Source organism: Daphnia carinata, chromosome 9, assembly GCF_022539665.2.
Source record: "Daphnia carinata strain CSIRO-1 chromosome 9, CSIRO_AGI_Dcar_HiC_V3, whole genome shotgun sequence".
Classification (NCBI taxonomy): domain Eukaryota; kingdom Metazoa; phylum Arthropoda; class Branchiopoda; order Diplostraca; family Daphniidae; genus Daphnia; species Daphnia carinata.
In genome coordinates this window covers 9,774,563-9,797,088 of record NC_081339.1, presented here as the reverse complement: position 1 = coordinate 9,797,088, position 22,526 = coordinate 9,774,563, and the positions used below count along the sequence as shown (strand labels likewise).

At 41.6% G+C, this 22,526-nt stretch overlaps 2 protein-coding genes, 1 long non-coding RNA gene and 1 pseudogene across 8 annotated transcripts in view; 3 read left to right on the top strand and 1 right to left on the bottom strand.

The window, feature by feature from the left end:
* Positions 1–10,685, top strand: part of LOC130690727 (gamete and mating-type specific protein A-like) — an 86,542-nt gene extending 75,857 nt beyond the window's left edge. For 3 of the 5 annotated variants that reach the window (XM_059497027.1, XM_059497028.1, XM_059497026.1), the window contains exons 2-3: positions 9,915–10,207; positions 10,290–10,685. In XM_059497027.1, coding sequence (XP_059353010.1) covers positions 9,915–10,207; positions 10,290–10,587 — 591 coding nt within the window. In that variant the 3' untranslated portion in view covers positions 10,588–10,685. Of the gene's footprint in view, positions 1–9,817; positions 9,842–9,914; positions 10,208–10,289 lie in introns of those variants that run through there. The other 2 variants (XM_059497029.1, XM_057513650.2) reach the window with 2 other exon arrangements.
* Positions 8,464–20,182, bottom strand: LOC130690720 (endocuticle structural glycoprotein SgAbd-1-like; annotated as a pseudogene).
* Positions 11,480–12,145, top strand: LOC130690737 (uncharacterized). 2 transcript variants are annotated; one of them, XR_009001068.1, is made up of 3 exons: positions 11,480–11,536; positions 11,619–11,719; positions 11,806–12,145. It is a non-coding gene; the product is annotated as an uncharacterized LOC130690737 (long non-coding RNA). The 2 variants fall into 2 exon arrangements; XR_009421833.1 differs by having other exon boundaries at positions 11,493–11,719.
* Positions 13,140–13,979, top strand: LOC130690729 (endocuticle structural glycoprotein SgAbd-1-like). Its single transcript, XM_057513652.2, has 3 exons — positions 13,140–13,197; positions 13,276–13,550; positions 13,636–13,979. Exons 1-3 carry the CDS (start codon positions 13,189–13,191, stop codon positions 13,931–13,933), a joined length of 582 nt encoding a protein of 193 aa, XP_057369635.1. The 5' UTR covers positions 13,140–13,188; the 3' UTR covers positions 13,934–13,979.
* Positions 20,183–22,526: the final 2,344 nt, after the last annotated feature.

The window sequence follows — 22,526 nt, the reverse complement described above, 5'->3', positions numbered from 1 at the left end:
TAAAAGCGCTGCATGCGTCTATAGTGAGACTGTGCAAAAGGAATGGTTGGAATAGCCCACGTGAAATTTCCTAAAATGGAAACCACCTTGCGTAAGGCTAGCTGTTTGGCGCCCAATGCGTCCTCACATAGTCTTTTCACCTCCCGCACCTTGATACCGGGCAGCGCGTATGACATTTTCACAGAATCAACCATCATACCTAAGTACTCAATTATTTGGGTGGGGACGACTACTGATTTTTCCAAATTAATCAAAAAACCTAAGGCTTGTAAAAGACTCAAGGTTTTTGTAAGATCAGTGCGAAATGTTCAAAAGTAGGATGTCGTCTAGAAAAATAACTAGTCTGAGACCTTGTCGTCTCAGAAAGGCTACCACTACTCTCAGTAGCTTCGTAAATATCCGAGGGGCAGGGGAAAGGCCAAAAGCCATGCAACAAAACTGATAAATACGCCCCCTCCATGCAAAGCGCAGGTACTTTTGGTGAGAAATATGCATTGGAATTGTTAAGTATGGGTCCTTGAGGTCTAACTTAATGAACCAGCCCCCTTCCCTAACGATAAACCGGACGGTTTCCAGGCTTTCCATTTTAAAATATTGGTACTCTATGAACCTGTTAAATGGCTTTAAATTCACGATCGGTCGAAATCCCCCAGCCTTCTTGGCACGCAAAAGAACGAACACACAAAACCCTCTGAATTATCCGTAACTTCGGAGATAGCTTGTTTGCCTAATAGGTTAACTACTTCGGCGTCGCAAACCGCCTGCATCTCCTCTGACATAACTACGGAATGTGGAGGAAAGTGTTGCAACGGAGGCGAAATAAAATTCAGTCTTACGCCGTTAGCTACCGCATCGAGCACCCAAGGGTCGTTACTAATCGATGCCTATTTTTCCGAAAAATAACGCAACCTATCCCCGATTTCCACTGCTTTAAGGACGGGAATAGCTAGGGGAAAAAAAACCTGAGGTCTTAATAATTCATACCTTCCTCTGGAGCTACCGCGCCCATGGCCACCTCTCGGATCGTTTCTCCCTCTGCCCGCGTTTCGAACCGCTGGATGGAAATCGTCTCCATAATCCCGTGGGGCCAGATTATCGACGAATTGGCTGTACCGAACCATCCTAAGCGGGTTTCTTCTTCCCCGGGAAGCGGCAGCTGCCGCTTGATCCCGCTTTGCTAGAGCCTCATCTTGGCTTGCTTCCTTAAGCATGTGGCTCAGAAACTCACCGGTGAAAAGGTGCTCGCGGGCCTCCTTTGCGGTAGTGAAATTGGATTCGTCTTTCAGCAAATAGCCAACCCTAGGGTCTGTGGCGCTGACTACTGCTTCTCGGCGCTTTCTTGAAATGTGCGCAAAAGCTCTACCCCACTGTTGTAAGGCTGCTTGTAATGAACGGCGTACGCGAACACCTGCTGGTGTATCGTCCGGGGTAGCTGACACCCGCGCGTATAAGTCGATCAATGGTGGGCCGATGTCCATAACTTTCAGCTGAGTTTTCACTAAGGTCTCCTCCATTGAGTTGACTGTTTTAAGGGCGTTCTTCTCTTTCGCGCGCCTGCTCATCCACCCATCTAACTTCGGGGGTTTAAGAGAAAAACCTTCCTCCTCAAAGAGCAACGGAAATTCTCTTGACACTAACTTTGACTGATCCGTCGAAACCCCAACCGCTAAGAGCGATGCAATCTCACGGCAGATTTCTTTAGGAATAACGGCCGCGGAAAACGATGCCGGATCTCGAGATGCTTCTTCTGGCGGTTGCGGGGAAGGCGGCGTTGGTAAAATTGCACCCGTCACTTCCGTACCTGGCGTACTTGTCAATACTTCGGTCGGTAGCTCTTCGGCGCACCCGGGGCGCCATGAACGTCCTCGCTCCACCGTCTCCTCCTCTTCATACCACTCATCCGTTACCTCTTGCCTATCATCATCGTAGATAGCATCGGACTCGATCGTATAGGTATACGGATCGTCGTGAAATTCGGGGATGCAAAAGGTCGTAAAAACCGATGGGGCTCAAACTGCGCGTCGTACCGTTGACTGTATACATCACTTCTACCGTAGTACTGAGATGATTCATCAGCCAAGCTATAGTCCAGTCTTCTAGGCGATCTGCTACGAAAGTCGCTGTGATTACGCTGTAACTGACGCTCGTGCCACAAGCGTTCTCTAAGCTCACGATCCCTGAAAAACTGTTCACGCCGGCGATCACCTTCGTAACTGAAAGGAACTTGGTCGTTATAATAATTGCGAAAATTTCTCGAATCACCACGTGGGCCTAGCCCCGAACGAGGGAAATTTTGTGACATGTCTAGACAAGAGCTAAAAAACGTCTGATCGGAGAGGGCGGTTGCAGGTGGCGAGGAAAGAAAGTCTTTAAAAGAGCTAAATAGATCTCGTCTACACCCTTAGGGTCGAAAGTAAGTTACTTTCGTAGGTATAATGCAAACCGAAGAACCCTTTTTTTTTAATGCAAAATGTACCTACTCTAGCCTCACCTTATGGAATACCAGGAGCACCCCAAGTGTTGTGGTATGCAACTTCCAATTGTCAGCTTTAAAAGTATCACTGTTTACCAACTTTAGCTTCGCTGAAGAGCTGATGAGTCCTCCATGGTTGATGCCGAAAAATTCCATCAATTATTCTTCCAATTTCAAGAAACAAGGCACTTGAAAACCCAACCTTCATCAGACTACTTTTCCGAGCACTGTATACACAAAACAACGCCAACAATAGTACGGCAAGCGTCTTCACAGATGGCTCCCGTGACTACGAGGACAACTCCACAGCATGCGCCATCTACTGCCCAAATGTTCAACTAAAAAAAGCCTGGAAATTCTCTAGTGATACAAACATTTTCACAGCCGAACTGATGGCTATTCTAAAGGCCATAGAATACACTGAAAACGGCCCAGCGCAGCTGATCAGGATCTTCTCGGACTCACTCAGCGCCATCTCAGCCATCAACAATTTACACCCTAGAAATGAACTAGTCATTAAGATTCGGAATAGGGCTCTAAGTAGCTCTTCCGCCGGCGCAAAAGTTGTTCTCTACTGGATTCCCAGTCACGTAGGTATCCCAGAAAACGAACTTGTGGACCGTCTGGCAAACGATGCAAGAACGGACCCCAGCTGTAAAAAAATCGACTACGCCGACCCGTCTAAACTCGCATCAAATGTATTCCGCAGAGCTTGGTCCAAACTGATGACTTCATACCTGGAGAGTCACTATGGTTTCTTTGATTACCACCCCAGGAACTCGCTTTCTCCTGAGCCTTGGATGGTGCATCCTGGCAGACTTAAAAACAGCATTCTCCACAAACTCCGCTCGAACCGGCTACGTTTAAACGCTCGTGTCTCGAAATTTGATCCCTCTGTATCCCCAAACTGTAGCTATGGATGTCCTGTACAGGAAACTCCCTCCCATCTTTTAATAGAATGTCCCTACATCGCTGCCGAAAGAGAGGAGCTAAAAAGCTTCCTATCGGAGCTCAAACTGCAGCTGAACCTGTCCACTCTTCTTCATCCACCGCAAAACTGTGACAACCACGCCAAACTCAAGATCAGGGACCTGGTGTTAAATTTCTTCTGGAAATCAGGAATTCAGGAACTTCACAAACGCTGCTGAACCAAGTCAAAGTCCCCTCATCTACTCAGGTAATTTTCCGGTGCTAATTTTGGTCTCCTAGGACGACCCGTTCCCGATATGGCAACGCCACACGGGAGGCACCTTAAACAACATTTAAAAAAAGTTGTTGTGGTGTTTATAAGTATTATTATTCACATTGGTTAAGCTGTGTACCGTGGCCAGATACGTATATACATATTAAAACTACGATGGGATTTCAGTTAAATCAGCTCAAAGGTGTTTTTTAGTTACCCAATATGGTACGGGAAAGTGCCATCAAATTACTGTAGGAACGCTTAGCTCCACAGTAGCTCCTACAGTAAGATGAGATAAACATAAACTTGTAGGTCGGCTTGACCTGTGCAATTCTTCGTTCAATGAAATAACATAACAGAAATATCTTTATTTTATTGCAACCAAAGGGAACAAATCAAAGAAAAACAAAAGGGAAAGTAAAATATACAGTCGCCACCAGAAGAATTGGATCACCCCCGTCCAATTTTGCTGTTTTAACACGCGTAGGATAGGCCCTACGGTGTCTCACGCCGGAATTTTTTTCGTATAGAAATATTGCTCGGAAAATTATCGGGTTTGTTGCATTCGAAAGATAAAGGAATGCTCTTTAACTCCAATTTTTTATGTAAAATCCGTTCAGGATTCTATGAAATAAATCATAGACATAAAATATTGGATCACCCCTAAAATCGCACGCATGGAGTGTCCCTACCCACGGCCTAGCCCTAGGATATGGGGGTGGCAAAAAAAAATTCACGATAATATTGTCGCGACCATTGAACCAAATGTCTCCAGTGTCGGCCAGTCACGCCACGTCCGCCGAGATCGGTCAACGACACACGAGATCGGTGTGGGCGGACGGTGACCGGATCCCTTCCGGTCGGGATCGGCCCATCAGTTGTATTGTGGGAGACTGACCGCTGTTGCTTATGGTCAGTCTTCATGGGGACTCTGTAATAGTTGGTAGACGCAGAAATACACTTCGGTAGTCGTTGACGCGACAATATACAATACGTCCCATAATTCGAGCAGAACGTGTATAGCATGTAAAACACAGACGAGACTTCCACGCTAAATGCTGACTTCTAAAAGAAGCTGTAGCGCCACTTGTCGATCCCATAGAGGAATGGAACACAAACTATCTCTAAATAAGAAAAGGAGTTCCCGTAATTTTTATTGGTAGGAAAATTTAAAAAAAATTTAAAATCCGTACTCGAAAATAATGGAACGCAGAAATAAGACAGATTTGTTGAGCAACCTGAATCAGAGTCATATGTGCTATTATTCACTTGATGTAGAAGGTGAAAGATAGACGCGAGAGGTCAACTGCGATGTGATTCTAGTGCGTGAATCAGCATCTCAAACCAGGCAACCCCCTCTTCGCCTATTGCAAAACAAGGTGTTAAACATTTTGCCGGCTATAGTAGAATCTTTTGTTTACCTGATTGCCATACGCGACGGAAAAATGCAAACAGAAAGTTAAGTGCAGCATTAGATCCTACTTCAGTTAAGGAAGCAACAATTGTGTGAGGTGACGACGCAGGATTTTTACTCTTCTCTGATGAAATGCTGGCTATTTCTTCATACACCCTTGCATGTACAGTCTATCGCTATGAATACAGTTGTAAGAAAACAAGACTAAAAGGAAAGACTACTACCATTTTCTCTGGATATTAGATTTATCCAGTTCGTTTTTATTCAGATTTCCAATCCCTCGAGTTCTTGAATCCTCCGCAAGGCGAACTTTCCTCCCCTGTTCAATGTATCGACGGGAAAAGGATGAGTTACTTCGTTAAATTTTGAAGATTCAAACTGCTTTGTGAAGATCTGATACAGAGATCCTCTAACTGTGTCACAAGATTCTTTCTACATTCTATCACATCCCTCAAACCTAAAAATAAAAGGTGAGTAATCTTCAACCAACAAATAATAATGTAACAAATGTAAATCAAATCTACCAGCAACCTTGTTCCATGTCCATGTGTTACGAAATTTTATAACTAGTTTCTCAGTACATAAAGATCCAATTGAGCTTTGGGACATGCTTTGACATTTTAACTCACATTCCCCATCGCAGCATGCACAAGGGAAATTTCCACTTGGACTTCTTATTAATTTGTTATTTGTAGCTTCAACCAACAGATTAATCTGTTCAGATGTCAGTATCCCATTTTTCTCTAGTTTGTTCCAGTTTTCATTTAAACACTGCCATTCAAGTAGTAATTGGAGATCAAACTTTATGCCAAGATGATGGCCACTTTGAAATGGACTTTTTCTTAGTGCTGAAACAATTGCCAAACTATCCCTTTGAAAACGCATTTGGCTGGGGTCACAAAAAAAGGCGGTATACTCGTTTAGACACCTTTCTTTCAAAAAAAAAAAAAGAAATACGTCAATACTAACGATAAATCTAATTTAAGCATTAAACCAATTTACCCACGATCATAGAGCACTATGAAATTAGGCTAAGAACTGGTTTCTTAACCTCATCGTCACGTATATCTAGCCATACGTCTATTGCCTAAACAGAAAGTGATTGTCACAGCTTGAATACAAAAAATTATATACTTGATTGAGAGCTGTGATGCGATTAGGTACGTCTGCTAGTCTTTGGCAGCGCCGGGTTGTCAACAAAATCTCCATACTTCCGTATGGAGAACAGACTGCAGTCCTGGTGCAATCTATTGCAATGAAAGCTTTCGTTGCGCCAAGGGCCTTTTTCTCCTATTGTAACGAAATGTTTCGTTGCGCTAAGACCCTTTTTTCATCCTTTTTTTCAAACGCTGCAGCGGCGCTTGGGGAGCTTGGACTACGCAAAGGTTTGCTGTTGAAATCGTTTGTCGTAAAAATCGAAATTGTCGTAAAAAATTCATTTTTGAACATCTGATTTCTCCAGCCCCAAATAGGTCCTCCAACTACTTAGCTTCAACAAATATACTGTACCTTTTGGCTTGAACTTTTGACATGCCTTGCTGTTTATCCAATATAACACTGTCAATTTTTCTTATTCTCAGACATAGTTTTGAATTCCATCGTAAAACCATTTGTTTCATATTATAAGCGTATTTTGCCGCGCAATTCGTCACTTTTTATCATGCGCTACCGTTTATCTTATTCACCCTATTTTACGCTTTTTTCCCTTCTTTCACGGCAACGTGTTGTACAGTATGAATAAAGCCCATCTGAAAGACACTGCAGCGCAGCTCAGATTGCCGTAAAAACGTCGCATCGAGGCGGGGCTTGCGTTCCAAATATCGTTATTTTTCACGAATGACGAGTTGCATGATTTTCATGCGATACATCGCAACTGGTTATCTTTTCCGTTAACATCGGCAGAAGGATTTTTAAAAATTTAGCAGACATCCAAGATGGTTCTTTGTGTGTTTTCACCAGAAGCTCCATTCAGACGTGGTATTTGCTTTACGACATTTTTCTGGGCATAGGAGATTTCAGTTCTTCTTTTGGCAACTCTCGTCCACCGATGAAGAAACCATCTTTGCGCTGCGTCGGATTAGGCCGACCGTGCAGAATTTTTTCGCAACAATAGCTATCGTGAGCCACGATACTTACTAGCTTTCCTGATATGTAATTGAATATTAAAACCATGTCCTATAAGTTATATCTGTACATCGAACGCATGATGCAAATATAAATGCCGTCAACGTAAGCAAAATGTCCTTTATTTCTACAAAGTATTGGACAGCTTTACACGTTTCGTTGTCATAGATGGTCATGCAAATATTTGCCGTAACGAGCTTGTGGACGTCGTTTATGGAATCACACACTACTCTAACTCTTTCGGTTCGGTAAAATTTTTGTTAGTGACAACTATAAAATTATTAAACAATCATAAAAAATATTTTTGAAGTTTAATTTACCTGTAACGTGAGAAAAGAGTGGGTTTGGTCGCCATATCCGTATTAATCCACCGTTTATAATTCATGTGGACACCAAATTTCCATTTAGAGTTGATAGCGTTTGCTTTCCATGGAACCAGCCAGTGTGGTCACAGCTCATCGTTGTTTTACCTGGCACGACATTTGCGTCACTCTTCCAGCCATTCCCAGACCTGCAATTAGAATTAGATAAACATTAGTAAGGCATATACACGCAGTAACGGCGCTAGCGAACCAACACCGTTACCAAACATAAATTGTTTTATCAAGTCTTTTATACTGTACAATAGATGATCTAACTATCACTGATAAAAGGCTACGGTCATTATGGCACAAACTTACGTTTAATGTTAAATTTAGGAAAGAAAATTAACAAAATTGGGAATTTTAATCAATGAACTTTATTCTTTACTTACTTTAATGTCTTCTGGATAGAATTTCTTTTACGCTAGAAAAATAATTACATGCGAAAAAAGCCATAATAGAAAAGTCGGATGGTGTAATCACGGGTCGTGATTGGATCGTGTCCCGCCGTAAGACCGGTAAGCTTCTCCTCGGTCGTCACTAGGTGGCACGTGACTAGCACGCATAACTAAATCTTGCCAGTCCTGTAATTGCGCCTGTCTTGCAACGTTGGCAATATAATCAGAGAATACGTGATTAGAAGCTTCGTTGATTTAATTGGTGTGGAACCGGTCACCTTCGTCGCTTTGTTTTCGACGAATGGAAATGACGGGAATCGGTGGAAACGAAGGTAATAACTGCGCTGGCTACGTCATTCTTCTACAAGTAACGAAGTTCCATTCGTATAATAAAACATTTGTTTAGACTACTAAGATAATTGGCTTTTACGGAAATCAAAGCATAATTTCCGTTTATTTCTCATCAATAAATTACACTAGAATGGTTCATGCCATTCAAATTTCATGTAGGGAAAGTTTACAACTTAGTAACCGGGTCCAGTGCGTGAATAAGGGAGAGCAGGCGTAACTGGGAGCTCGTATTCATGAACGGGGGCGACGGGCAAGTGGTCAGCTTTGGGTTGGAATCCAGCATCATCAGCGGTCCACGTCAAAGTGAATTTCTGGCCTTCAGGGGAAACCCAGTAAGAGGATCCTTTGTTGGTGTTGCCTAGGACTTCACCGTACGATTCTTTGCCGTAGGAATCGTAGGTGACTCCTTGCATCTTCTTCTGAACCTGAGACTCTTCGCGGGTTGTGTAGTCAGACTAGGCATAGCTATCGGTTAAAAAATAAAAAAATTTTAATGGTTATTTTTAGTTCTTAAAATGATGAGTATAAAGTATGAAATAGATTCACCTCCATTTGCTGCTGCCATCGAGATTGCGCTCGTCAGATTGGCTGGTGATGGTGATACCAGCGTATTTGTTATCCTTGTTGTAGCTGGGAGTAGGGTAAGCTGGTGCGGGGTAGGCTGGTGCAGGATGGGCCGCTGCGGGGTAGCTAGAAGTAGTGTACTTTGGTGCAGGGTAGCTTGGGGCTGGGGAGCTGGGTGCCTTGTATTCCGGCTTGTAGCTGGGTGGAACAGCGGCAGCGACGGCCAAGAAAGTGGCGATAACAAACTGCGAAAAAAGCTTTTCAATAAGCTATGAAATTGTAAATAAAAGAAAAATTTTAAGAAATTATATTTACTAGTTTCATGTTGAGAGTGGGTTGAAGAGTTGAACAACGGATGTCTTCAGTCACCTTCAGACGGCCTTATATAGTCGAAAAAATATTGGATGTCTTTCATTTTCATTTGATTTCTTTACTTAGTTTTTGAAAGCGGCGTTCACCGCCTTGTGGTGGCGAAATGATTTGGTTTGCATTACAGGACAGAGCCCTTGCAATGCAGTGATTGCTTTCGATAAGTAGAAACCTAACACAATTTGCTGATGATTTTCCTTCAGAATTGTCACATATCACCCCCGACTGATGATTTAGGAATTGAGCAAATTATCGTTCGTCAACCTGATTTTAGTAAGATAAATTATATTATTTGTATTTCATAGACACTGACGTGTGAATACTCCTATAACAAGATATTGATTTCTCATCATCATAGACCAGGAGACAAAATAAATCCTTCACCAGCCAAACGAAATCAAAAATGCACTGTGGTTAAGGGTAAAAGCGAAAGTAAGGTATTATATTCAACGCCCAAAACCTAATTTGCTAGTGCGAATTCTAGTGCCAAAACAACTAGGTCAACTGAACGTTCTATGCCTCTCACTCGACTATAAAAGTGCGAGATGGAAGGACTAAGACCATCAGTTGTTTATCAAACCCTCCTAGTGCAACATGAAGCTCGTAAGGCATTTAATCTCTTATTCTTATTTTGAGCTAAAATCAATTTTATGTTTAAAACGGCATTTTCTGACAGTTCGTCGTCGCCGCTTTCTTGGCCGTCGTTGCCGCTGTTCCATCCAGCTACAAGCCGGAATACAAGGCACCCAGCTACCCAGCCCCAAGCTACCCTGCACCAAAGTACCCTACTCCTAGCTACCCCGCACCGGCCTACCCTGCATCAGCCTATCCTGCACCAGCCTACCCTGCACCAGCCTACCCCGCACCAGCTTACCCTACTCCCAGCTACAACAAGGATAACAAATATGCCGACATCACCGTCACCAGCCAATCTGACGAGCGCAATCTCGATGGCAGCAGCCAATGGAGGTGAATCTATTTCATACTTTATACTCATCATTTTAAGAACTAAAGATAACCATTAGACAAATTTTATTATTTCAACCCATAGCTATGCCCAGTCTGACTACACCACTCGCGAAGAGTCTCAGGTCCAGAAGAAGATGCAAGGAGTCACCTACGATTCCTACGGCAAAGAATCGTACGGTGAAGTCCTAGGAAACACCAACAAAGGATCTTCTTACTGGATTTCTCCTGAGGGTCAGAAGTTCACTTTGACCTGGGTTGCTGATGAGGCCGGTTTCCAGCCTAAGGGTGACCACTTGCCCGTTGCCCCCGTCCACGAATATGAGCTCCCTGTTGCCGCTGTTCACATCCCTTTCAACGGCAAAGGCTATAAGATTTACTAAATTATATAAAATCCTGTCTGAACACATTATTTAAATTTCTGTACTGAATGCACTGACATTCTTGTATTATCGGTACAAAAAATACATGTTAATATGAATGTCAATCTAAAATCACGTCAGAAAAGTGTGGGTTTGTGCGTCGTAGCCGTATTAACTTTAACCACATTTTATAATCGACGTGGGCACCTATAGTTTCTTCCATTTAGAAATAAGTGTTGGTTCCCAATGCAACCAACCCACGTAGTCGCAATTTAAAGTTATTCAAACTGTTCCGATCCTTAAGTCACTCTTTCACCCATTATCGCCTTGCAATTATCATCAGATTTATCACTGAAATTCGAGTGATTAACTTAACCTGCATAGATATTTACGAACAGGCTTTTATTAATAAAATTATTTTCATGGAAGAAAAACAATTTTACGTAAAAAATGTTATGATAGATGAATTGTTTAGTGCAGACTTGCCGCGCCGATCAATTTTCCGATCGCGATCTCCGATCCGATCTTTTGAGTTTGATCGGATCGGGCGATCCGATCAAACTGCGAAAGATCGGATCGGCGATCAAATTTTGCCGATCATTTTTAGCGATCATTTTTGTGCAGCATTAACGGTTTTATGTTTCGCGAAAATAATTGGCTTTCACAGCGACAGTTGGCGGCCATTGAGGGTGAACACTAAACAGTTCAATTGGCATTCGCAGAAAAAGAACAAAATTTTACGTAAAAAATCAATTTTTTGGGATGTTATGATAGATGAATTGTTTAGTGTAACCAGCATTCGTAACGGGAATCTACCAGTCCCCCTACAAAATTTGGAAACTTCTCTTCAGTTTGCCGCTAGGTGGCAGGTAAACCGCACATTCACGGATATCTTCTAATTTTTTAGTCGTCTGCTGTGTATTCTGTATTGTCACATCAGTAATTCTTCGGGAGCAAACAACAATCAATGGTATTTGCAACACTATCATTTATTGCTTTTAGCCAACAATCAAGCCAAAGGTATTCTTTACTCCGCCATGCATTAAATGAAGCTGTGCGTGAGACCTGCGTTCGAATGTGTGCAAATCGACAAAATTTGTGCTCACACAGAGAAGTAACGTCTTTCAAACTGTTCATGTCCTGCGTGATAACGGTAAACGGATATGAAGACATATCATACTTTTATTTCACATCAGCAAATTAAACTTGCATAGTACATTAATATTTCAATCTTAATAGCCAAGATCAGTTTGTGAATAAGGAAGAGCAGGTGCAACCTGGAGTTCATATTTGGAACAGGAGCAACTGGGAGCTCATAGATATGGACAGGAGTGACAGGCAAGTGTTCACCGTTAGGCTGGAATCCAGCAGTCCACGTTGAAGTAAACTTCTGGCCTTCAGAGGAAACCCAGTAAGATGACCCTTTGGTGGTGTTGGCTATGACTTCATCATTAGTTTCTTTTCTGTAAGAGTCGTAGGTAATTCTTTGCATTTTCCTCTGAACTCGACATTCTTCAGGGGTAGTGTATTCATACTGGGCATACCTTTAGGTTGGAAAAATAAATTTTTTTTAATGTGAGTGTCTATAATCCCTTTGTTAATAAGTGTAAAACATGAAATGTACTTACTTCCATTGGCTGCTGCCATCGATGTTGCGCTCGTCGGATTGACTGGTGATGGTAATGTCAGCGTACTTGTTATCCTTATTGTACCTAGAAGCAGAGTAGAGGAGTAGAGTAGCTGTTAGTTTTGCATTCCAGCTTGTAACTGGATGGTAGGGCAGTAGCAACAGCCAAAACTGCGAAAACAAAATATTCGTTTTTCAATAAGTGATGAAATTGTGAACTGTCAAAATAAAAATATCTATGCTGACCAGTTTCATGTTGGCTATTGTGGAAGGCTTAAACAACTGATGACTTCAATGGTTTCCAAACAGTTTTATGTAGCCGACAAAAAAGGGTGTGCAATTTTCCATTCATTTCGTTTCTTAACCTTTTTTTTGAAAACGTCGATCAACCGTTCCTTGGTGGTTACCTATGGTTTGTATTCCAGACTATCATGTAGTTATTGTTTTCGACAAGTAGGAATCAAAAAGATTTTTTTTTTTGTTCATTATAAATCAACATTCACCTCCTCCACTTACGGATCGCTTTTGAATTGGCATACAACAATTCATTTGCCTAATATTTCCAATAGATTAACATTGAAGTGGTAGCCGGGAATACCAATACCCGATTCAGACAAATGCTATGTTGACATCTAGTTCATGGATTAAATTTACTATCCTTAGCGAAAGTTAACAGTTATCATATTATCGAGTTATCATTTTAAAAAATCAATGAGAGTGAATAATCAGATTCTGTTAAAAATGAGAACGCCAGTAGAGCATTATTAGCTCAAATCATGCACAAAAAAAGCAATTAGCTGTTACTATTAAGAAAATTTTTTTCGATGTGTTGTCTAACGTGAAAAGTGAGAGTGAACTATTTTTTTGCACAACGCCCAAATTGAGCTGCACAACAACAAGGTCAGTTGAATGTTTCGTACCATTCACTTGACTATATAAGCTTAGAAACGTAGAAACAGAACCATCAGTTGTTTACCAAGTAAACCTAGTACAACATGAAGCTCGTAAGGCATTTTATTGCTTATATTTTCTGAACAACTAAAAATTTTAGATATTTATTTAATTAATACATTGGACGACAGTTTGTTATCGCTGCCGTCTTGGCTGTTGTTGCTGCCGTTCCTTCCAGCTATAAGCCGGAATACATAGCTCCCAGCTACCCTGCAACAAAGTACGCTACCCCTAGCTACTCCGCGCCCAAGTACCCTACTCCTAGCTACCCCACACCAGCCTACCCCGCACCAGCCTACCCCACACCAGCCTACCCCACACCAAGCTACAAGGATAATAAATATGCTGATATTACAGTCACTAGCCAATCCGACGAGCGCAACATCGATGGCAGCAGCCAGTGGAGGTAAATCATTTTCATGGTTTATGTGTTATAACAAAGAGACTATAGATTCTCATATTTCAAAACATGAAATTCCTTTAACCCACAGCTACGGCCAGTCTGACTACACAACCCGTGAAGAATCTCAAGTTCAGAAGAAGATGCAAGGAGTCGCTTACGATTCTTACGGAAAGGCCACCTACGAAGATGTTATGGGCAACACCAACAAGGGATCTTCCTACTGGGTTTCACCTGAAGGCGAGAAATTCACTTTGACCTGGACCGCTGATGACGCTGGATTCCAGCCCAAAGGTGATCACTTGCCCGTCGTCCCCGTCCATGAATACGAGCTCCCCGTTGCCCCCGTTCACATCCCCTTCAATGGAAAGGGTTACAATATTTACTAGATTTCCCGACACATGATTTAATATTTAAAGTACGTCCCATAAATTCTGTATATCTCATTTATCGCGAGCGTGGTGTAAATATAAATGCCATCAATCTACCAAGGTGCGTTTTAGTAAATTTCGACAAGCATATGAAGGTTACATTCAAGTTTAACCATCGAACATTCATGGCATCATGCCAATATTCCAATAGTATTTTAGTTCTGTCAGATAAAAACAAAAATTACATTTTTTTTAACCTGAAAAACCTGTCTTTCTACTCTTTCAACCTAATCCAACGTTTTAATATGGCAAGACTTCATCTACAATTGCCGTTTGTGTTGTCATTTTGTTGCATTATTTCTTCATAACAAACTGCTCAAAGATGCTTTGAATCTTGTTAATGGAATCCAGAATCCGTATTTATCGAGTATTGTATCCTGAAGTGTTGTTGCTTATCTGCATTGTAATCAATCTTTAGCCACATACAGCAAGCTTATTGCAATAAATATTGTTTAATTCCTTAGCACATCTCTTAAGAGTATCAAAACTTCCATGATGCGATTATAAATATTATGGTGTAGTTATCTAAATTTTTAACTATCCATAATCCAAATTTATGACTGGTGTTAGGGATGGTGGAAAATGAGCGGCAAATCACAGATATATATACGTACTTTTTTTTCTAATGCATAGTTATACACTCTAATGCACAGCATAAAATCATTACCGACCATGCGGCAAAAATTGCTAATGACCAAAAGAAACCTGGATAATCTACATTGGAACATTGTTCCATAAAGCATTTGATTGAAAAATCTGGTATGTGCTATAATAATGCAGATGTCTCACGCTAGCTATTATTGCGGAAAAATTCCGCACGGTCAGCCTTATCGGGCGCAGCTCAAAGATTGTTCCTTCGTCAGCGGATGAAAATTACCAAAAGAAGAATCTGATATACAATATACAATACAGATGAATATACAATACATATGAATATACAATACACAACAACGTATGCTGCACCGAGGTGCTATTCGGAGGCTCCCAAATACTACTACACCACCACCTGCGCTGTCCCGGCATCAGTAGCATCAATTGGGTCTTCACCAGATGACTAGAGGAAATAGAATGTTCCAGAGTTAAACAGCTTCCGAAAGCTCGGTCACTCTTTCTTCTTCTACTGTCTGTGGCCCCTTCAAAGGTATAAAAATTGTTTGATTGATGTGAAAAACTTCAGATTCCCCAATCTTCCCAACAGAAATACAACTTGTAACCAAGACTAGGTATTGGTAAGACAACGTATATTACAAGGGCCCATCTCCTAAATAAATTGAACTATCAAAGTTCAAAATTATTTTCAATTTTTATTCTAGTTCATTTGACAAACCTGTATTAACTAGTAGTACACCAACACATCCCTTGAATCTTGCGGGATGCAAACCAATTTTAGTGGCTTGTACAGGACCGCGCCCTTCCTCCCAGCGGGCTCAAATGAATTCTCTGAGATTTGGTCCACTATTTCATCGCCTACGATGGGTTCGTCTTCCTCCTTTGTTTCTTTAACTGCTTCCAATTCTTCCTCCTCCGCACCTGGACTATTAGCCGCTAACCAGTCTTCCTCCTGAGCCGCTTCGCATTCCGTCTTGTACGCAACCGGTAAAATTTTTCCATCCTTGACTAGGCAATTCGTTCGACTCTACACGATCCAATCAGCGCCTAAAATTACAGCAAAAGGAGCCGACCTTACGACGGCTACTTTATCAATCTTTACTTTTGTCCCGTACCAGTGAATTTCTAACGGGATCTCATCGATAATTTGGACTACACGATTGTCTATTCCGCGCAATAGGATCAAGGGTTTCCTACTATTAAGGCTAAGGGACTTAAGAATGGTTTTACTCCTTATTGTTGTGACGCTCGCCCCGGTATCGACTAATGCTACCACTTCTCCAACGGACCTAATAAAAATTTTAATTAATGGCAACTGTATCTCCTCGAAAGACGAAAGAAAACGACCCTTCCCTACGGCGGTGGTAGGAGTGGACGAGGACCTGACCCGTTTCCCGGAATTTGCGGGCAAACCGACGCAAGTGTCCAATTCCATTGCAATGAAAGCAGCGTAGTGGGCTCCCTCTTGGCTGAAAACCAGGTGGAGTTCCGTGTGGGGGTGCAATCCTGTCTCCCTGGAACGTTATCTTTTCGATTTTAGCTGTCAACTGCGACATGGTGTTTGAAAAGGCCATTAAGGCAGCACCAATATCAGGTGACTGGGATGGAGGGGCGGAGTTCATTGAGGAATTAGAGCCAGGAAGCGGACGAGGGTGATGCGGTTGCTAAAACGAATGCAAAGGTGGTGGCTGTGAAGATGAGACTCCCAAGAACCCCTGGGGCGCCACACCCATTCGTGAGGTCAATCCTAAGTCCTCTACTTCACGTATCCGCGTCATGAAAGCGGCGACAGACTCTGGGGCATTGTTTAGCATGGCTGCCACATGTTCCCACCGGTTAAGGCCGTTAATCAAAAAGGAAACTTTCTGTTGCTCCGTAAAAACATGTGGCGCCATCCGGAAAATACTTGCTTTGGCCAGGGTATAGGCGATACCAGACTCACCGACCTGCTGTACAGGACCCTCCACCATCCGATACCATTCAGCTGGTGGGACTCTAATCGTAAAATTGAGCGCAAGAGCGGCCGACCAATCGGCCCATCGACTATTTCGTGGCCCGTCTGTACATGCCATTGGAGCGCGATACTGAACACTCTACGGATAGCCACCTGCCGACGTCGGGCATCATCCCACTGGTATACCTCCGCAACTTGGTTGACCCGCTCTACCCAATCTGCTCCACTTTCGGCGGATCTTCCTTCAAATACCGGTATCGTAGCTACAGCGGCTGAAGAGGGTCGGTTGTTTCCGTTTACCAGGGCCTGTAAATGGTGTTCACCTTGTTCTGCTGCCAGTTGCCTCAGGGCTGCGTTTTCTACTACCTGGTCGCGCAACGCCGCCATTAACTCGTTGTGTTGCTGTTGTTGCTGAGCACGCTCTTGGGCAATACCGGCCGTAAACTGGGCTAGAGCGGCTGTCAGTGCAGGATCCATGGCTGCAGTTGGCTTCTGGGGCTCTACTTCCGATTTTGGCTTTTCCTCGACCGGCGATAGATTAAATACAATGCTTCCCCTCGGGGACGTTACGCTAGGTGCTACAAGCCTGACCCTAGACACCTGCGTTTCCTTGGATGGCGAAATCTCAGATGGCCTGGAACTACGTGTCCTAATGTGGTAGCAAGGACGGTCGAAACGCTCTAACAACTCTTTCTTCGGAGGCATGCGACCCTCCCGAAAAAACAAAAAAACAACGCACAAACACACAAAAAAAAAACAAAAAAAGGAAAACAAAAACTAAATGATTACTAGCTACTAATTTACCACCACAAGAATATACCGTCACCTGTCCCACCCAAATGACTCCACGCTTAACAATAGGTGCACGCAATGAAAACAGCATTCAAAATTTACGCAACGGAGAACGGTCAATAACATGGGTACGAGCACCAACCTAAAGAAAAACGTACAAGAAATGACCAGTCTACCGCCGAGAGTACACTGCCGCGCGACGCCGTCTCACCTTTTCCACAGGGCAGGGAAGAATGGATTTTAGGGGTGAGGACTACTCCATCTGGCGCTGCGGTATAAGTCTAGTTATGGCGGGGATAGTAAGCACATAACAATACTGATGGAGAATTACTTCCTTTAAATGAGAAACCATTTTCTTGTTTAACAAGAAATTCAATTACTGTCGTATCGATGTTGTTTATTTTAATTAACATGACCAAGCATCAAATCAGACTAACTTGCCATTTTGGAAAAAATACTTTTTATTCTAATACTGTATACTACCGCGAAAGAGAAAGATGACTGAATGTTTAAAGCGAACAGGAAACGCCGATGCCATAAAAGATCAATTAACCTGACCATCGTAATGCTATGTGTCGAATGTTAATCAAATAACGAAATTTGCTTTTTATTTAGAACTTCTAACAGAAATCATTTTTTTTCTTATTGGAAATTGTTGTGTATAGGGGGTATAGCTCAGTGTAGAGCATACGACTGCAGATCGTAGGGTCCCCAGTTCAAAGCTGGGTTCCCCCTTGAATTATAAGAGGCATTGGTATCATTTCATAGAATGAGTTTGTGAAAGGGCATGCAATAAATTTGAGATATTTGAATTTAATTTTCTTAAATAATCATCTTAAGCGAAGATAATTGAAAATGCGAACACTGAAGGCGAATTACTTCCTTTGAATGAGAAAGGATTTCTTTGTGTAACAAAAATTGAATTACTGTTGTATCGATGTTGTTTATTTTAATTTACATGACCAAGTGTAACGAGCCTCAAGGCTAACCAAAAGGAGCCACACCTCTTACATCCCTCATGCGTTTTTACAAGTGAAAGTGAACGTATCTCCTCCCACTTTACCGTCTTAATTTGTGTTCTTTAGTAGTATAAATACTGCTTATTTTTAACTTGTAATTTGGAATTGTTTCGGCAATCCACTGACAATACACGAGGTTAAGGAAACTTTACAATTGGAGGTCCCAACGAGACCAACACTTGTGGTCCAGTACAAAGTTTCTTACCGTACCGGAATTCAGTGTTGTGCTGTACACTTCCCCTACCAGTCTCCAACAACTCTACCAGACCAAGGAACACCATCAAAGGTAAGCGAATGTCGTTTGATTTTCTTACACCAGAGACTACTCGTAAAGAGAATATTTTTACCCGAACGTTGTCGACGAACTATCCACCGTTGTACCCTGTACTTCCCAAATCAGACACCACCAACCAAAATCCCAATTGTCTTCGAGAAAATTTTTTAGACCACTAGAAAACTCTTGTGGACTAGAATTTGAATAAGAGTCAGAACAAAACATAGCCCCAGAATCAGGCCACCACAACAAAAACGACTATCCAACAAATAGAATTCAAGAAGCAAGAAGTTAGCAAAGAGACCCACAATGCATTGCAATTATATTCATATTCATTGTTAGAACGAACGTTGAGAGTACCAAGTGGTATAACAGCAGAAACTATTACAAACACCACAAAGACACTTAAAGATAGTACGTAGAATCTCTCGGTGGCAACATCGAAAACCTTGACAGTTTATTGCAACAGATTAGCATTGTGCATGGTAAAGAGAAAGAATTCCTGTTTGGTACCATCTAAGATGTAATACTTGCGCATATTGCAGAGAAAAAATACTCGTCGGACCTCAGATCCGAATTACAGAGCTTACGAAAACAGCTAGATAGCAACAAGAAAAAGGCAAAGAGTTTCAAACACACCTTAAGTAGTTCCCTTGAGCAACTCCAAGAAAGTAACGAAACACTTAAAAATTCCCTTGAAAAACCTGCCAATCGAATCAGTGATTTAGAAAAAAGCCTTGAAACTGCTACAGCAACAGAAATCCAACTAGAAAACCAATTAACAAAAACGAGAAGAAAACAACATAGTTGTTGAGAGAGAAGGGCAAAAAATAATTAGCAAACTTGAAGGTGAAAGAAAACAACTGGTTACGAGGTTAGAAACCGCTGAGCAACAGATAAATGTAGCCTCAGAAACAAACAAACAACTTCTGACAGAAACCAAAGAAACAAAAGAGATCCTTGAAAAAACCTTAGCAGAAAAAGCCGGTTTAAGAAGAAGCCTGATAGATAGTACTACAAAGAATAAAAATCTTGAAACAGAATTACAAAAAATCTACGTACAGGCAGTAGACCAAGAAGAAAAAATTAAGTATCTGGAAAACAGAGTAAAAGAATATAGAAAGCAACAGGTAACATTCGCCGAAACCGAAGAATTAGACTCCTCCAACGGACGGGGAGAGATAACGAAACTAGTGAGTGAGATAAACGACCTAACCTCACTAACAGAAGGAGATAAATCCCTTCACTACGAGATAGAATCAGAACAAATCGCCGAGCTACAGCAACTCAACGACGACCTAAACAGCTAAATCGAGATCCAAAACAATAACCTCCTTAAACTAGAACAAAAGTATCAGACTCTCAAACAAAAAATCAAAATGGGATTTACACACAAAGAAACTGCAAGAGCTGACCGCGACACAACGGATGCCGATGACACCTGTATGGCTACAACCCAACCCATCGTGAAAGCGTTAGGAGAATTATTTTCGAGAGAAGATAAGAAGTCAATTCCAGTCTTCAAAGGAAAAAGTACTGATAAACTAATAACAGAATGGTTGAAGGACGCAGAACATGTAGCACGCAACAACGACTGGGATGACAACCAAAAGTTACGATTCTTCTCCGACAGACTAAAAGGTGATGCCCTAGAATGGCATGGAAACTACGTAGAAGAACAGGGTGACGAGCTAGACTACGAGGAGTGGAAAAAAGCCACCATTGCACGGTTCCAGGACGCTTATGACTTAGCAACACTAAGGAAAAAGTTGTCCACATTAAAACAGAAACCTGAAGAAAAATGCAAAGCCTTTATCTCACGAATCAACAGCCTCTACGAATCCATTGAAGGCAAAGAAGAAAACTCGGATCACAAGCAAACCATCGTAGAAGGTCGACTCATAAACACAGTCAAGAGAATGAGAGACTATACCAAAACCAAAATCCTGATGCAAGGCATTTTACCAAAGTTGAGAGCTGAACTTTACTTTAGAATGCCCGAAGATCCTGAAGATTTCGACCAATTATATAAACAATTGATCATATCCGAAGGCATTCTACATAGCAAAGAGATTGTAGAAGACAAAGAGATAAATGCAGTAATTGCAGGAATAACGCATCACGAGAAACAACAAGACAACGAACTCTCACAACAAAAGACAGAATTCGAATTTCTAAAACAAAAAATACGTGAACTGGAAAATACTAATAAAAATCGTGAATTGTCACAGGATACCGATATCACCATTGCAGCAGCAGATCGATACGAATAAAGATCTCCGTGATCAAACGATCGATACTCCAGACCACAAAATCCGGTTCAGACCAAATAGCAGAGGTTCCAGTAGGGACACAGGGTAGTTCCACGGGGTATAGACAATCCAATTTCCCAACGTACCAACAAACACCACAGAGACCACCATACAATAGTAGACCAGTACACTACAATCAACCGAACTTTCAACAGCACAACAATCCACAGGTGTATCATCAAAACCAATCCTATACTCATCAATACCCACAGCTACGACAAACACAACCAAACTCCACCGACGCCCTTGGAAATAGAATCATTATCTGCTACAAGTGCAATAAAAAAGGACACATTGCACGAGAATGTTGGACATATATGGCACATATCAACAATCCGAACTGCCGTCCAATGCAGTAAACACAATATCCCTACCAAACAACCCCCAACACTTAATTTAGAATCCGCGATACCCAAACTAATACGTATACCCTTTAGAATTTTTGGAAAAGAAATTAACGCTTTAGTAGATACAGGAGCAGCAGCCAGTTTAGTTCCAGACAGCATATTTTTCAACCTAAAGAAGAGGGAAGAACTTAAACAAATTAAAAACACTCCCTCGCCAATATTCAGAACGGTGTCAGGAGGTATACTAACATCATTGGGAAAATTTGAATTTTCGATTATCATGAACGACAATCACGTTATTAATCATCATTTCTTTATCATGGAAAACTTAAGTGAAACTTGTATCTTGGGTTTAGACTTTTTATCAACCAACAATGTAAAAATTAATACCATTACAACCAATTTGGAATAGAACATAGATTTGGAAACAACATCACTCAATATACAGCCTAACATTTGGCAAAGCAGGCATTCACATCCCTCTCCTCCCAGACCGTTCAACAGAAAATAACGACAACAATGGCCTTACAGAAGCAGATTACCGCAGCCTAGAATCCTTCTCCCAATCAGACAATAACAAGAAATCCAAGCGAATTAGACAAACCCAAGAAAGTGAAATGACTAACATCTCTGACGAGATACACATTAAAATCGAAATTCTATTGAAAAAACACGAAGCTCTATTTGCAGAAAAGGAATCAGATTTGGGTTTAGCAAATGATGTAAAGCATTCCATTAACACAGGATATAACGCCCCAATTACTCAACGATTGCGCAGGACACCAGAAGCATTAAAACGTATTGTCAAAACAAAAATCGAAGTGATGTTGAGTAACAAAATTATTAGAGAAAGTCACAGCCTATCTGCAGCAGCCATTGTAATGGTACCCAAAAAAATGGAGAAATGCAGATGTGTATTGATTATAGGGCACTAAACAAAATAACCGTAAAAGACAAATATCCATTACCAAGAATTGATGACACCATTGATGCATTGAGCGGATCAGTCTACTTCTCGATATTGGACTTACTAAGCGGCTACTGGCAAATCGAGATAGAAGAAGGCGACAAACACAAAACCGCTTTCATCTGTGAATTTGGACAATACGAATTTAATAGAATGCCGTTTGGATAAACAAATGCGCCAAGCACTTTTCAACGAGCGATGAATAACATCTTGAAATCAGTATTGTTCAAATTCGCATTGGTTTATCTAGATGACATCATAGTGTTCAGTAATGATA

Coding starts and splice junctions, on each gene's coding strand:
- LOC130690729 (XM_057513652.2), top strand. Junction 13,551..13,635: donor GATGGCAGCAGCCAGTGGAG/GTAAATCATTTT, acceptor TTTAACCCACAG/CTACGGCCAGTCTGACTACA.